The sequence below is a fragment of the Chrysemys picta genome, chromosome 5 (genome assembly GCF_011386835.1).
Source record: "Chrysemys picta bellii isolate R12L10 chromosome 5, ASM1138683v2, whole genome shotgun sequence".
NCBI classification, from domain to species: domain Eukaryota; kingdom Metazoa; phylum Chordata; order Testudines; family Emydidae; genus Chrysemys; species Chrysemys picta.
In genome coordinates this window covers 121,641,921-121,659,032 of record NC_088795.1, presented here as the reverse complement: position 1 = coordinate 121,659,032, position 17,112 = coordinate 121,641,921, and the positions used below count along the sequence as shown (strand labels likewise).

Below are 17,112 nucleotides of genomic sequence, written 5' to 3'. Positions count from 1 at the left end.
TAAATAAATATTTATTTACAATGGATCAGTTGAAGCATTTAATTTAGATTTCAACTTTATATATATATATATAGTATTATAATGTAATACAACATTTTAAAAATTCAAACATGAAAAGTAATTTCAAAACTGAAATGTTTCATTCTGAAAATGTCAAAATGAAACATGGCCGAATTCCCCCCAGCCCCACTCAGTTTTCTCCTAAATAAAATTTTCACAAAATCACCTCAGTTTTTTGAAGCATTTTGATTTTGAACTGCATTTTCCAGTGGAATACTGTTTCATCAAAGTTTTACCAACCAGCTAGACAGTATGCAGACTTGAAAAGTGATCTTTTTTCTTAATACGCCTCAATATTGTCTGTCATGGTTGATAACAGAGTGAAATATACTTGATAGGATCTGGTAAACTACTCTTTCTGCATTGCGCTTTTGCCTCAATGACAGCTATAAAAGCTTTACTGGTGTCCATTTCCTGCATAAATTACTTGCGAACCTACAATGATTCCTTTACTTCAAATATATTTTATTTTGATCAAACAAAATTAGAATGTGCAAATAAGTGGAAATGTAATATGACATCACTTAAAAGCAGTTTTAGAGAGACAGCATGATCTAGTGGGTAGGACATTAGACTTGTGAGTCAAAAGAGGTGGGGTCTGTTCCATCTCTGCCACTGATTTGCTGTGTGAACTTGGCCAAGTCACTTCACCTCTATTCTTTCCTCCCACCATTTTCCTGTCTTGTCTAATCACTCTGTAAGCTCTTTGGGATAGAGAGTCTCTTACTATGTGTCTGTAAAGCATCTAGCACCATGGGGCCTTGATCTCATTGAGTCCTCTAAGTGCTACAGTAATACAGTAAGTTGTCATAATAAAAGTCTTAACTGGTCTTATTAATAAATATCATGCTTCTTTATATTGTAAAGTGGAATTACTTACTTTGTCACAAAGATACAGCCCAAAGCAAGGATCAGCATATACCTGGGAACTAATTTTGGCTAAGGGTAACTACAGTTCTCTTTGCTCCCCTCCCCATCTTTCCATTGGGGAGAAGTAATTTACTGATGACCTATATCAGTAGCAAATTACTACCACCGCCATACTGGCTCTGCTGTGTTGGTCATTGAGGCAGTAGAGTCAAGGCTGTTCAGTTCCCTGCCCCTCCTCCTGCCCATTCCCCACCACCTGCTCTGGGAAAGGAATAAGATGGGGTCTAGCTCTGCTTCCTGCTACCCCAGACCCAAGGGATAGGTAGTCCATGAAGGGGTGTAGGTGGAATTCTTACTCCCCTGTATGTGCATAGTCCATGTCATAACCTAGAGCGAAGAATGTAGCACAGGTGTGTTAGGATTACCACCTTAGAATGAGATTCTTCTGAGACATTCAATTAATTTATTTTGCATTAATATTCCAAACAGCATGTATTCATCCTCTCCAGATTCCCAAGTGTTTTAGAATCCTGTTAAAGAATAGCCACCTCTCACCAGGTCTGATTCTTCTCTTTTAAGAAGAACTAACTAGAACTGTGATGTTTATCTCAGTCTCTGAAAAGGAGAGACTTCTGCAGATAGTATGAAAGCCCAATGGTATTCTAAAACACAAGAATAAAAATGTATATCTTAGCTCTTATCAGACCAGTCACATCAGAAAAGAGTTTGGAATCTGTAATCAGAATTTCTTTTATTGGGAACTAAGGCTCCAGTATTTTTTATAGCTGAACCCCATGTTTTGTTTTGTTTTGTTTTTTTGTTGGCGACCATATTTGGGAGTCAACAAATTAAATATGTTGACTAGGGAGATGGTGTGACTTTTCTGTAAGGACATCAAAAGAATATGAATAATGATGGGGTTGGTGTTAACATGTGTGATTCAAATACAGCCTAATCCAAAACCCACTGTAGTGAATTGATTTCAGTGAGCTTGGATCTAGCCAATAATAATGCTGTATCTGATTCATGCTTCCTGAATATGAATAGTTTATTTCCTGGGAGAAAGTTTGGATATATGTATAATTATTTCTGCTTGGAATTTTAAATTTAATTTCATATCCAGAAAAGTTGTATCATTTCAAGAGGAAATGTTGCCAGTTGTGCGCTTGTAGTGTTCTTATTAATTAATGAAACATCATAAACTACCACGGTGTAGATTTGTTCCTAGTTTTCTTTATTTATATACAGTCTTCACCTGAGATGTTAGAGACAAAATCATTGCAATACGGCTATTTGAAACCAAGTTTACCTTTAGATACACCTCTGTTTTGTCAAAATTGTGAATAAACACACACACCCACACACTCCTTCCCTCCCCTTTTTATTACAAGAGAGGATATAGCTGGGGCCATGCTGATTAGCTAAAGACTTTCCTCTGTTCCCTGCTACCGAGAAGAATGCAAGGAGATGATTTATCTTCTCCATAAAAATTGCAGACAAAGTTATATGGAATTCATGCCCTATAAAGAAAGCCTGCTGAAAGGTCTGTATCATTCAGCAGATGTGGGAAACAATCCTGAAAATTTATTGCCAGTTCAAAGTTTGTTGGACAATCTACAACCCCTAAATTCACCAAGATTTCATGAAATAGTGCAGACCCAGTGTAGCTTTTGGTACCTGATTGCAAAATTGGTCAGTGGAAAGGATACATCATGTTCCTGACATCACACACACTGCTTCCAGAAGATGGCCCATCCCCTTGATGAAAGCTAGTTATGCCAGAAAACTTTTTCTGAAGCTCATCATGAATGTTATTTTAATGATGGTCACTATGGAACCAAATAGAGGGTGCACTGTTAGCATTATATAAAGATCAACTCATTATATTAAGACCAAGGAGCGATTGAGTATGGCAGTGTTGAATTTTTCTTACCTTCTATTTCGACTTCAACTTAAGAGCTATACATTTAGGAAACTTACAACTTATAGCCTTGTTTCCTGCACTATCCTTATTTCAATATCCCATCTTGGACTGAATCATGGCAGCTTCACCAGGTTCACTGACTGGCGGTTTGTCCACAGGGCCCAACTCAACTGCGTTCCCCTCAACAGAGCCATCCGCCATGGCAACTGGGACAAACGCTGCAGGAAGTGCGGCTACGCAAACGAGACCCTGCCCCACGTCCTGTGTGGATGCAAACAGCACTCCAGAGCCTGGTGGGACCGCCACAACGCCATCCAGAACTGGCTGGTGAAAGCCATCCCGCCGTCCCTGGGGAAGATCACCCTCAACTCCACCATCCCCGGGACAGACAGCAGACTGCGACCTGACATCATCATGACGGATGCAGAAAAGAAGAAGATCCTCATCGTAGATGTCAGGGTGCCTTTTGAAAATCGGTCACCAGCCCTCCATGAGGCCCAAGCACGGAAGGCGTCAAAGTACACCCTGCTGTCCGAGACCCTGAGAGCCCAGGGCTACAAGGTCCAGATACACGCCCTGATTGTGGGAGCCCTGGGCTCATGGGACCCCCACAACGAGCCGGTTCTGAAAGCGTGCGGAGTCGGTCGAGGCTACGCCCGGCTCATGAGACAGCTCATGGTGTCCGACACCATCAGGTGGTCCAGAGACATTTATACAGAACACATCACAGGACACAGTGAATACCACACTGAGTAACTGAGACCGCCGACCAGGGAAATAACCCACTTCCTTCCCTGACGGATCAAGGGATGCACCCCACCCATGTACTTATCCGCTACACCAATACTGACTTGGACTCCTTATTCATTCCATGGGTGGCATACCCGAGCCCACTTATCTACTGACACTTTAAAAACCCTTGCACCCCAATCTGGGTCTATGCAGGTTATGCGATATGTATGTATCTTTTCATCCTTGCAAACGATACCTTTAACCCCCCATAACCGAAGCCTGACCCCAGATGTACAGTACCTTGCCTCTTAACTCGTATATATTTCATTTTAAACATTCACTTTAATAATTTTTTTAATAAATGGAAGCAAGTGCTTATTATGTGCTTGAAAAACTGTATGAATTTATCCAAGAGTTTTACTCCTTCCAGTAACACAACAGTTTGGCAGCACAGATCCTGTATGACATGCCACAGTCTCCGAAGAGCAAAGAAATACATCAGTCAATCTTTCCCCTGAATTATATGCTGAGTGCAGGGCCGGCTCCAGGGTTTTGGCCGCCCCAAGCAGCCACACAAAAAACAAACAAACAAAAAAAGCCGCGATCGCAATCTGCGGCGGCAATTTGGCGGAAGGTCCTTCACTCCTAGCAGGGGTGAGGGACCATCCGCCGAATTGCCGCCGAATAGCTGGATCTGCTGCCCCTGTCCGGAGTGGCCGCCCCAAGCACCAGCTTGCCAACCTGGTGCCTGGAGCCGGCCCTGGCTGAGTGTTGTTTTTGGCTTAACCTACCCTCTTCACTTTTTCTTCAAGCAATGTTCTTTCTTTTTATTTTCGGTGTCTCTTGTATATCTTACATATGGTTAACCATTGAAATCTCATTTCTGACTGTGACATTATCTGATTAAAATAGGACCAGATAGATCATTGTTGCAATCACTGTTATAGATTTGCAACAAATCTTGTACAAAGGCTGTCAAATGAGGTGTCCATGAAAAGGTTATGATTTGCTGGTTATGATTATGCTATCTGTATGCATGTATCATTTTTGTATTTGAAGTTATGAGTATTGGCTCTATACTTGGATTTTAAAATGTTTGCCCCTGGGGTAACGCCCACAAAGTAGCTAGCCAGCACATCTTGGAGGTACTATTCAAATTGAGTGGCCCATCAAAAGAACATTTAACTGACAATGGACCATGGGAGATACCTATCTACACTTTATGGAATTTCCTGCTGGGACTAGGGAAATGCATGGACATGTGACTTGACCATGTGACTCCTAACTCCATCTTGTTACTGTAATTTTCCACAACAAGAACAATGGGATTCCCTCCACATGGCAGAAACTATAAAAGGCCCTGGAAACACCGCCATTTTGCCTCTTTCTTGCCCAAACCTCTGGACTATACTAATGGGAGCATTCTAACCAAGGGACTGAGGTCTTTCCAATGATTTGGAAGCAACCAGAGATTTGATTTAAGCCAGCCGTTTATTCCATCACTGCTACAAGCCTGAACCAAGAACTTTGCAATTACTGTGTGTATTTGATTCCTTTAACCAATTTTAGCTTTCTTTCTTTCTTTCTTTCTTTCAATAAACCTCTAGATTTAGAAAATCATCAGAGTGATTTTCGAGGTAAGATCTAAGTTATGTATTGACTTGGGTGCGTGGCTGGTCCTTTGGGATCAGAAGAACTTTTCATTTGATGAGACTGGTTGTAAAGAACCACTCATCTCTGAATCCAGTGTTTTTGGTGGTGATAAAAGAACCTGAATACCCAAGGAAACTGCTTTTATGACTTCTTGTTAGCCAGTGGGGTGAAACATGAGTTTACTTTTGTGGCTGGTTTGGTATATCTTATGGGAGACTAACCACCAGTTTTGGGTTGTGTTTGCCCTATTTCTCAACAGTTTGTCCTGAATTTGGCATCCTCAGTTGTGACCCACTGAGGCATGGTTACACTGACGTATTCATATTCCAGTTCCAGTCTTTCCCCCATCTACTGGTTATTAGGGTTTTTTATTTTTATAACTTAGGCTACATCCTCACTGGGGGGGAGTCGATTTAAGATACACAAATTCAGCTACACGAATAGCGTAGCTGAATTCGATGTATCGGAGCCGACTTACCCCGCTGTGAGGACGGCGGCAAATCGACCTCCGCGGCTCCCCCGTCGACGGTGCTTACTCCTACCTCCGCTGGTGGAGTAGAAGCCTCGATTCAGAGATCGATTGTCGCGTCCCGACAAGACGCGATAATTTGATCCCTGAGAGATCGATTTCTACCCGCCGATTCAGGCGGGTAGTGTAGACCTGCCCTTAGAGAAACTGATTATAAATAGCTGTCGTGTTGTATTGAATAAGCATATGCTATTACAGTTTAAGTGAGCAGAAAGCAGCAAGTTTATCTATATCACTGTCTCCGAATCCCATGCCATAAGCTATATTATCGTTTCCAGGTTTAAAACAAAAGTTAAAAGAGGAAAATCAGAAACCTGAATTACGAATAAGATTATTTCTACGGGCAAGATCATGCTCCCACTGAAGTACACAGGAAGTTCCCCATTGACTTCAGTGGAAGCAGTAGTGAGTGTTATGGGTACAAACTAAACATGAATGGTTTTCGACTTTTACGCGGGATCGGGGCCTCACTGCCGAGCAATGAGAGAGAGGAACTAACAGCCCTCACACGCGTCTTGACAGTGCTGCGGCTCTATTATTTCAGTGGGTGGAGAAAGCAAGTCTGGCTGGAGCGCCTTTCAGTGCGGGGTCACGGATCCTTCAGCTAATAGACCGGAACCAGTTTAAGGTTCTTCCATGCGGTGTAATTTACAGCCATCCCAACGCGCGGTCAGGGACATATGTAAAGGCCTCCCAGCCTACCTCACCGAGGGCTAGATTCGCTGATTCTGGCCCCTTTCCTCTGCAATTAGCCCCATGGCTGCAACAGGACTACGCGCAGCCATCGATCTCCATGGGGCTCACCCAGCGGCAGGGGCTGGGCCTGAGCCCGCTACTCGGGTTGCTTTCCAGAGAAATCACAATTGTTCCCGGCTCATCGTTGGGTTACAGGTGCTTATCTACCCCGCCTTCAAGTGTAGGGCCCGATCCTGCTCCCGTTGGAGCCGATGGCAACACTCCCCGGGATTTCAGTGCCCTGTTTCTGTGCCCTTCGCGGGAGCCAGCGTTTGTTGTGTTGTTTGGCATTTATGATTTTCTAGACTAGGAGGCCCCGTCAGTTTCGACACAAGATGTTTAATTAATTATTAATTATTATTATTATTATTATTGTTGTTGTTGTTAGAGTGAACTTGGCTGCAAAAGGATTTTCTTTTTTAATATCAGCCAATGTGGCAGCACTTTCCCACAGACCAGCATTCCCACAACCTGGCCTCTGATCTACTAGCGGAGTGGCTGCGACCCAGCGAGATAGTCAACACTACTTTTGGGCATGGACAGTAGAGAAGCGACTCATTATCACCGGCCTAAGCGCCTCCTACAGAGACCCAGCTCAAAACATACTGCGGTCTCCCTTCCGAGTAGAAGAGCAGAGGTTGCTCCATAAACGAGGCTTCCATGTCACTGGTACTGTCCGACAAGTGAAACATCAAACAGACTTGGGAGCAGGATAACATTGCAGTCACACGTGGCCCAGTTGGTTCAGAAAGTAGCCCTGCTCTCCAAAATGTACTCCCCCACAGAGTAACCTGGCTGTTCACAACCTAGTTCAGACCTTTGAATACTATGTTCTCTCATTATTGTTAACGGCTAAGGGACAGCCCCTTCCACACACAGTTTTGCGTAGCTTTACACTTCCTGTTGCTCCCTATTTTGTAGCCAATATTGCATAACAAACCCAGGACCCTCATACACCTTGTGGGAACGTTTCTAGAGTCTAAACATCCATCGGTCAGGGACTGGAACATGGGCAATACATGGTTCCTCACGCCGGGAAGCCGCGAGGTCACGGTTGCTGTGTGGGGCAGGCTGCACTGCATTTCCACTTCCATTCCTCTTGTGCAAACAAAGTAGGATGCTCATTCCAGTGCTACGCACAGACTGGCAGGCACTAACCACCCGTTTAAACTAGGGAATTTCTAAGTCACAATGGTTCTTTCCCGAAGTAAGCAAAGAAAAGATCCCCGGGGCGCGATGACACGGTGAGAACTGGTTAACTGAAGAGTTACTTGCCCTTATAGCTTGCAAGAGATATGTCCAATAAAAACGCGGCTTAGAGTAAAATCAAGCCAATATGGTTGATCCTAGCAGGGAAAGCCTCTAAAACGTTAGGAAAGCGGAATATAGAAGAATTACTTTACTCGATAATCTGTTCTACAGGTAAAACACTTTAAAGTACTTTTCGACCTTTAATATTGTCAGACGTTTACTCCCCATGTGCTTCTTATATATTTAGGGCAGCGGCAGTTCTAAACCTTTGTTGTTAGGTATCGTCTCGAAAAGGTTTGTCTTGGAACTGGCAAAATGTGAGAGTTAGTGTGCTAGCTAGATTTGGAAAAGCACAGGGCAAAAATCCGTATTCAGCACACCACGAAATTCATTCGCCGTTACGATAAACCTGAAAATAGGAATCAACACTTCAGGTAGAAAGTCCAACAGGTGAACAACAAACGCATGATTCCTGTTCAAATAATGCATCCTGCGCTTAAATGAGAATTTATGTGATTAGGTAAGAAGAATTTTGCATGCCATGTAATTTTGATGTCTGAACCCATCTGTAGAATAACAGAAGCTTCCAGTGAGTCATTGGACAAGTTCAAACGACATCTGACATATGATTAGAAAATCAGTGTGAGAAGTAACGAATACAAGTAAATTCGTGAAGAGATTTGTCTTCTTCGTAAGCGCTATTATGTAATGATTATCTAATAATGGAAGAATGTAAACCAGTGTCCAAATTCCATAGTTTATTCTAGAAACAAACACACACATCTAGCATATCACATTATTCATATATTACATATGTAGAATTTGCTGAATATATATAATGAAATATCCAGTAAATTTTCTCTTTCACACTTTCTCTTTCCATATATATGCAATATATAATTCCGTAGTGTGTGTGTAGTTGTTGATATTGTATGTACATATACAGTATAATATGTGAATAGGTATATACATACATATATATACAACATTCGCATACATATTATAGGTGCATGTGTTAATAAATACAATATAATATATACAACGTTTTATATATGCATAAATACATATAGATAAATACATACACTTCTAGGAACTATATATGGAAAAATGAAATATCCAGCAAACTAAACACATGTAGATGTCACACAAAACATGAATAATGGTGATTTTATAAGTATAATTGTTGTAAAACACATGAGCTTTGAAGCAAATAATTTCCATTTAAGCACTGTATATTTTCGAATTATGTTGGGATTTTATGGAAACAGCTGAAAATATCAGAGTCTGAAGCATAAACGACTTTCCCCTAACTATGTCTTTCCAAACAGAAAAAAGCTCTATAAAATCTAACGCAACAGGCCAAATCCTCCGTTTTACTCAGGCGAATACCCCGCAATGAAGGCAATAGGACAATGAGGAGCAGGGTTTGGAATAGTATATGCTCCCAAATTACATCAGATTCTACGACCGCTCTCTCTAAACAGTGGTAAATGTCTCAAAACTCCTGCCATGTATTAAATAGCTGTGCCAAGTGGTGAAATTCAATAGATGTTTTCAAGGTACTAGAGGTCTGGGGTGAGGAGGCGGGGCTTTAAAAATAATTGCCTGTCCAGTTTGCTGCAAACTTAAAGCAAGAGGGCTCATCCAATATGAAAAGGACAGTCTCGGTAAGGAAAGGAGCGATGATCTTAGACCCCTACATTGTTATTTTGCAACACAACTACCAATCTTTTTATGATGTCCATAGGTTAGTTAACAAAGGGGCATCTGGCTCTCTGGTCAATATCAGCAGCTTGTATTAAACCACCTCATGCACAACAGGGTTGTGCCAGGGGGTTATTCACGTGTGCACCCTGCATGGTGTCTGTTTACTTACCTAAAGCTCCAGGATCTTAGGTCTGAAGTCTCGTCTTGGTCTCTCTGAAAACTTGGCCCACCCAGTCCGAAGGAGAGACGCGTGAAGTAACTAACACCTACCAGCAAACGGCAGCGAGTTCCCTTTCCTTGTAGCGGAGTAGAGGAAAAGACACCGATATATTTATGTCAAAGTGACAGCTGAAAGACACACACGCGCACTGCTGTCTGTACTGAATGGGGAATTCCACCCTCGCTGAATCGTGTAGCGCTCAATGTCAGGAGCGATCGGTTTTCTGCTAGGAGGGACATCGTCTCGCCTCTCTCAGTTTAATAGATGTGCTTAAGCGCTCGGAGAGGCTGGCGCTGCTGGAAACCCAACTGGCCACGCTTCCCGCAGCACTCGGGCTTCACACAAGCGCGCTTTGGCCAGGCAGCGGCAGCAGCCCCGCGCCTCGGGCCATGGCGAAGAGCTCACATTGAACTACCGTCACAGGCTGAAGCAGGCGACCACGGCTAGGAAGCTCGGGTCGCTGGGAGCTCCGGGCTCTGTTACGTTGAATGGTTGCCATTTAAAATCGAGTCAAGGTTAAAAAATACAGACAAAGGTTGAAACCAACCAGCACATGCATCGAAAGAAGCATGGCCCAGAGAGGTGGGAGAGAGGGATTAGCGCATGCAGTCCACATCCCACCCCAGGCCATGCTCACTGGATTGTCCGGCCTTTCATTCAGGTATGGGTCATCCTACTACCTCCTGATCACCCCACCAGCCAGGGTGGCTTGCAGTGGGACCTGTCCGGGGCAGACATGTTTGAAACAGACACTTCTTGTTGTATTGATAAAGGGGTTAGCATCTTAACCCACACTAGGATAAATAAGGGGGCGGGAGATCATTCTTCTCCCCACCCCCTCCTGTTCAAATTAACCGAGAGCAGGAGCTCTGAGCAATTCACAACCATCCTGGGTTCAACTCTGAAGGAGGAGATGGGGGGAAAGATGCTAAGAAATAATCCCCAACTGATTCCGGAGGATCCGTCCGGAGTGAAAGAACCTGGAAGAGGACGGAGGAGGTTAAAGGGGGATGTTTCAAGAAGGAGAGGCTCCTTGTTAACTTGCTCTCATTTATGTCCTCATCCACCAATTATTCATTATTCTTATTATTACAATACATGGGCGGGAATTGGTTGGTTGGGCTGCCCTCTGCGCCCAATCTAGCCAATGGGAGGTTCGGAATGCTGGCCTGACCATCCCTCCTACCCATGAGTTGGAGCCTGGCATTCCCGCTCTCTGCGTTTTGATTTGCTCCCTAATTGACCTAAATAAAAAGCCTGTGAGTGACAAGGCTTCTCCAAGCCCCCGAGGCAGCGCGCACTCACACACACACACACACACAGCCAGCCCAGACCCCAGCACCACTGAACTCATTGCAAGTAATTGCCCTGCTTTCCCCGGACTAATCCCATTTGCCGTGCTGCTCGTCCAATCGGAGAATTACTCCTCGCTTGTAAAACGTTTAACTTGCATGACATTTTTATTTCGTGATTAGCGTTTTCGCGCAGAATCTGGCGCCTCGGATGGGCACCCCCCCTTCCCCTCCTCTCCTAGCTGGCAGGAAATGATGGCAAACAGCGATCTGAAATGATTACTCCGGGAAAAAAAATCCTTTTATACCAGGAGAGCATCCATCGGGTTCCGCAGAGAAAGGAGGCGATTGCTCGTGCAGCGCGAGAGATCCCTTTCGCCTTGGAAACTGACTAGCGATCTAGCCAGCGAGCATTCCCAGCCCCCACTGCTCTGCCCCTGCGAGCTGGACCCATTATGCCGGACGAAGTCACTGACACCACCAATTCTGCCTCCGCCAGGGTCTCGTCTTTTTTTATCGAGAATTTGCTGGGGACCGAAGGGAAAGAGAGCCGAGAGGAGAGGACGCAGGAGAGCACGGAGGATGGCCACAAAGAGACGCGGTCGCACAGCGGAATAGCCGGCAGCCATTGCGCGCAGGTCTGCTGCCAAGTCTCTCCTTTTGGGTTCAGTTCACAGACCTATCCTCTCAGGGAAAGTACAATGGAGTGGTACAGAAGAGCTCATGCTAGTTTTATAGGATGCACCAGTCCAGACAGTAAGTTTCCTTGCGGTTCTGTACTTGTTTCTTGAGCAGCCCACTGGGGTCCAAAATGCTCTTTACTCGGCTAGAGCAAAAGGCAGCCCTGTAGCCATCTCTGGGTGTACCTGTCTCCCTGCAGAGAGAGAGGGAGCAGCTTTCAGTGCGGGCTGCACTGTGTATTTATGTGTCAGACCTATACTAGAGGACCAGAGGGGTTTTAGTTCCCAGATAATGTCATGTACATTTCTCCCCTGTATTGGAATATTTGCACAATCACCCTCAGAAATGGATTTCCAGTGGGAGTCTACACTCTTCCCTCAGGCACAAAAAGAGAGAATGGAATGAATGGCAAAATAGCACTCGGAAGCAAGAGCTCCAACTCCTCTCTTCTTAAAATCCCTTCTCTCGTACTGGCTCGTTGTTTCTAACCAGATCTGCCCAGAACAATTCTCAGAAAAATTATAAATTATAATTCAAATATCAATCCCCCCTCCCTCCACACACACACACGCTGAGCATCAGTCCTGTGGGCTGGTTTCAAAAAAATCCATATTTTAAAAAATAGAATAATCTGGAGCAGAAATAAAATAGCGATTATTCTGTAAAAGCAATCCCCTAGTACCTAAGGCCTGCACCGTCGTGTTTTGAATGCACCAAATAGCATTGGAGCAGACATTTAAATTCTAGTGCAGAAACTAACATCTGAAAAAGTTTGCAGGCTGGAGTCAGCTGTTCTGTTGAAAAAAAAAACTGTTACTTAGCACACGCCTCTGGACTACAGAGGGGAAGGTTATATGCTAGCATTTCCATGACTGTGACTTACGTAAAAGATGTGTTTGTACATCCTAGCAGGTCCCTTTTTACCAAAGGTGTATTAATTCCTACATGGCCAGGCTCTTGTTTCAAAATTACACCTGGAAGCAGCCAACGTAAACCCTTTTCTTTTCTATAAACAGATCTTTTTTTACAAAAAAAAAAAAAAAAAACCTGACGCCATTGGATAGTTTAAGATTTTCATTCCAACCTGAACCATTTTTAGAAGGCAGCTTTAGGAGTTCCATTATTACATTTTGTCTAATGCATTCAGTTTCGAAATACGAAATAAGTCAAGCTCCAAACGGGGCGAAATACTCCTCTACCTTAACACATATTGAGCCCCCTTCATTTCTTTGAGGGAAATATCTGTAATTTCAGCCAGTGATAGACATATCCGTAATTTCTTTTACTATGGGCTATTGTTTGCACAATTTCTTAACCTAATGAGTTTTAGTTGTGTAGCTGAGTGCTTATTGGTCTGGACAATGATTCTTTCTGAAGGGAAAATATTTATCCGTGTCATGTGCTGCAAAGGATGATTCCCTGTAATATTCATCTGGCGAAATAGGGTTGGACGGGGAAACAGGAAGGAGAGGGAGCGCAAGAAAGCAACTGCGCTGTGACACCACATTCTCAGCTCTCCGTGTTTGCTTTATTTGCTGCGGTGTGTCCCATCCCTCAGTGGTAATTAGAGTTCATTTGTATGTGCAAATCAGTGTGGGGGTCTTTTAAATATATGAACATGATAAATATTCTATTATACTGTATGTATTACATAATTAATATCCGAGCGATGAGTCTGGAGAGCCAGACACGGTGTGCGTGTGCGTGTGTGTGTGTGTGTGTGTGGCTACGGAAGAAACAACCCTTGTTCCTCTGTCTCTCTCTCCATCAGCCAGTGACCGAGACTCTCCCGAGATCTCCGAGGAGTCATCAGCAGGGAGGCCAGGGGGCTGCAGGAAACAGGCAGACGAGCTGGGCTCGGCAGAGCGGAGAGAGGAGTTTGCTTGCGGCAGCAACAGCAGGGAGGAGGATGACAAAGGCGAGGAGCCGGATTCCGCTGAGCAGAGAGCCGCGGGCCGCAAGAAGAAGACCCGCACGGTCTTCAGCCGGAGTCAGGTCTTCCAGCTGGAGTCCACCTTCGACATGAAGCGCTACCTGAGCAGCTCGGAGAGGGCCGGCCTGGCGGCCTCCTTGCACCTCACCGAGACCCAGGTGAAGATCTGGTTCCAGAACCGCAGGAATAAGTGGAAAAGACAACTGGCTGCGGATTTGGAAGCGGCCAACGTCTCCCACTCGGCTCAAAGGATAGTAAGGGTGCCCATTTTGTACCACGAAAACTCGCCTGCAAGTGCTTTAGGCTTCACCTTGCCTCACATGTCTCCTCCCCTGGTGGGGTTTTCTAACGCTGTCAGCTACCCCCTGGCCACCTTCCCTGCCGCCTCAGTCCCGTTTCTGAGATCGCAAATGACAGGACTCGTTTGAGAATCCATCTTTGCAAGGACCTTTTTCCCGGCTTTGCCCCCACTTTTCCCCTCCTCCCTTTCAGCCCCATTCTCCTCCCCCCTTCCTCCAAACTTCTTATTTCGACTTATACATTTCTTGATTTTATGCTTTTGAATTTTAAAACGTGCAATAAACATACTTTGGGGGTAACTATAAAAGCAAGAGAAGGAAAACAATCAACACGGTGTCTGTCACCAGGATGTCTATGCCTGTCACGTGCCCAAAGAAAACACAGTTATGTGGAATTGAGTCTTTCCACGCCACCTTGCAAATGATCCGTTTAAAAATCGTAGATTTAGACAGCAGAAATAATAACCCCGGCGATTCGATTTGTTAAATAGACTTTCGTTTTCCTTGACCTAAATGCTCTTTTTAGCGAATCCTAACGTGTAGTCTTTGTTGAGCATGAGAAGAATGTAAAGAACGTTACAAATTCTGCGATGACAATGGCACAATTTAATACATGGGGGTGGGGGGGACACACCTTCCTTTTGGGTTAAATCCTGCAATCTTACTGGGATGGAAGATGAATGAAGGTTGAGAAAGGGCTTCAGAATCTATCCCAGAATCGTCTTTCGACATTTCATAAAACTATAAGGTTTAGACGAAAGAGTCGAGTGTTTGGGAAGTTGGAAGGCTCTTTGGTCACAGTAAGTTGTAAGAAGGACATAGCCCATCAATTAGGCACACCCACACTAGCAGGAATAGGAGGCTGGATTTGGCCTTCTTTGGTCACTCGGCTGTATTATTTTATTCTTTAAAAACCCATTACTTTTTAATTTTGGTCTGGCTCTTTCCAACCATTTACCGGACGCCCTCTATCCTGTCCCAGCAATTTCTCCACAATCTTGATATTGCCTGTTTAATAAGTAAAGATCATTTTTATTTTCCATATTTGGATGACCTTCTTTGTTAAAAATGTCGAAAGCGTATGATAAAATACCTGCTATTTCTAAAAATGCATGCTTTTTTTATTTGAAACAATTCCGCAGAAAACCTTTCAACTACTTCACTCAATAACAATTCTTATCAGAGGTACAGTTCCTTCCCCTTTAGAACAGTCGGTTAAAAACTTTCTAAAATACTGTATTTTAACACCCCATGACGACCAAAGGGTCTGTTTACCACTTGTTTGGGTCTCCTGACGAATCTAAAGACAACACAGCGCAGCTTCACTGTTTCATACGGGAAGCTGAGATTCTCGCTAGTTTTGTGTAATTGATGAATTGTTGGCACGGGCAATTAAAACAAATCAAATGGCCACAGCCTGGGAAATTGTAGTTTTAGTTACACAAGCTAAACTGTAATGTGATATTATATCAAGTATTATGCATGCCTAAACGATTTCCCCCTTTAAGAGCTGTTTTATTTTTTTCTTTCTCTCTCTCTCTATCCACTGCTAAAATGAATACTGGATGAGTTATTATTCCTGAAGGCTGGGATTCCGGGATTCCCGATGTTCTGGATTTAAAAAAGGGGTGGGAAGGAAAGACTTTGTAAAACTCAGTTTGGGGGAAAGGTCAAGCTTTGATCCTGTATATTATGGTATAATCAGATGTAATTTAATCTACCAGCTCGGAGCACTATATGGCTGTGTAGGGAGCACAGATCCGGGGTGTATTTTGGAGTATACATGTGTGGCCCTTTCCTCTGGAAAGAAAGCGAGTGTTCACTCTTATTTATGATCTTAAATTATATTTTCGACAAGCTACTCTTATTTCTTGTTATGAGATCAAATAATAATGGAGAGTAATCCATGATACAAAACCGGGAAAAATGCCTTGTTCTTGGCTATAACTTTTCGATATTTTGCTCTCTCCAGCCTAAAACATAACCCTCTGAGCCATTTCCCCCAAATGAATTAAAAACACTAGAAGCACCAAGAGACAATCCGGTTTATGAGACAATGCTAACTTTTCGTATTGTTCTTTTCCATTAGAATTTAGCGAAATATTTATGGTAACCCCTATTTCAATACTTGTGAACTCCCTTTACTAGCTCAAAGAGATCGTCACCAGTTTTCATTTGCATGGCAGTTGAACACTTGTATGAAAATCTCCTGCCACGTTGGTGGGAATTAGGCTAAAATATTGTTCTCGGTTACAGAGGAGGGTAGCGGGGAGGTTGAGGCGATGAGGTTTTGGAATGCAGTCGATAATAAAAAAAACTCCAGCTGTGAAGAACTCAAATCGGAATTGACATTGGCTATTTAGTGTGGAAAAGACATTATTGTTGGGGGGTGGGGAGAATTATTTATTGCCTATGCAATATGTGTTATTATTTCGCAATATTTGCTTTGATTACGTTGGAGACACAGGTTTAGATGGAAGAAGAGAGGCAGACAGACAGATGATTCCCCCTGTTATGTACAACTTCACCAATCGCTCAGTGTTCCCGATTGCGGTAAATTATGATTCACAACAATCATATCAGAGTGGATTGTAATCCATCGAGCTACTTAACCACCTGCCACTGTCCACATGGCTTTTCTTTTCACTAATGTATGAAATGATGACTATACTTCTGATTCTATTCCATATTCTTTTGTTGAAGGCAGGCCTACATGATCGATCCGATTTTTTAAAAAAATGTGTTTTTGGCATTAGTTTGTTTTTTAAAAACGTGCTGAGTACATCAATAAACAGATTTTTTTCATACACTGTATTTGAAGCTATTCTCATAGTAAAATATTAAAAGGTACAACACGTGACTTCGTATAAGGAAAAAACTTGCTTACTTATGCTTTATTTGCATATCTGGCCGTTGATTTGCATTACACGATTAAGAGTTTGTACTTGCAAGTAACAACACACACCCCTCTAGTTTCTTTACATTGGGAGATTTGTCACTGCACTGGTTGACAAGAACAGCTACAGAGTTCAGAGAGACGCCTAGCATGAAACATTGGCAATCATTAGAATTGTTTTTATTCTTCTCCACTGTCCAGCGCTGTTTTAAATGGAAATTGATAATGCAAAACTTTTACCCCAGAAAAACTCGATGGATTTAAAGCGAACGTTTCCAGTCTATATTTTAATCAAACAAATATCTATTAAACAGTACGGCTAACACCTTG

The 17,112-nt window shown here is 43.3% G+C and overlaps 1 protein-coding gene across 1 annotated transcript; it reads left to right on the top strand.

Annotated features, from left to right (window-relative positions):
- The first annotated feature begins 10,952 nt into the window (after window positions 1–10,952).
- LOC101935145 (homeobox protein HMX1) lies at window positions 10,953–16,692 on the top strand. The gene is made up of 2 exons (XM_024110968.3): window positions 10,953–11,729; window positions 13,426–16,692. The coding sequence occupies exons 1-2, from the start codon at window positions 11,429–11,431 to the stop codon at window positions 14,013–14,015; spliced, it is 891 nt and encodes a 296-aa protein (XP_023966736.1). The 5' UTR covers window positions 10,953–11,428; the 3' UTR covers window positions 14,016–16,692.
- The last annotated feature ends 420 nt before the right edge of the window (window positions 16,693–17,112 follow it).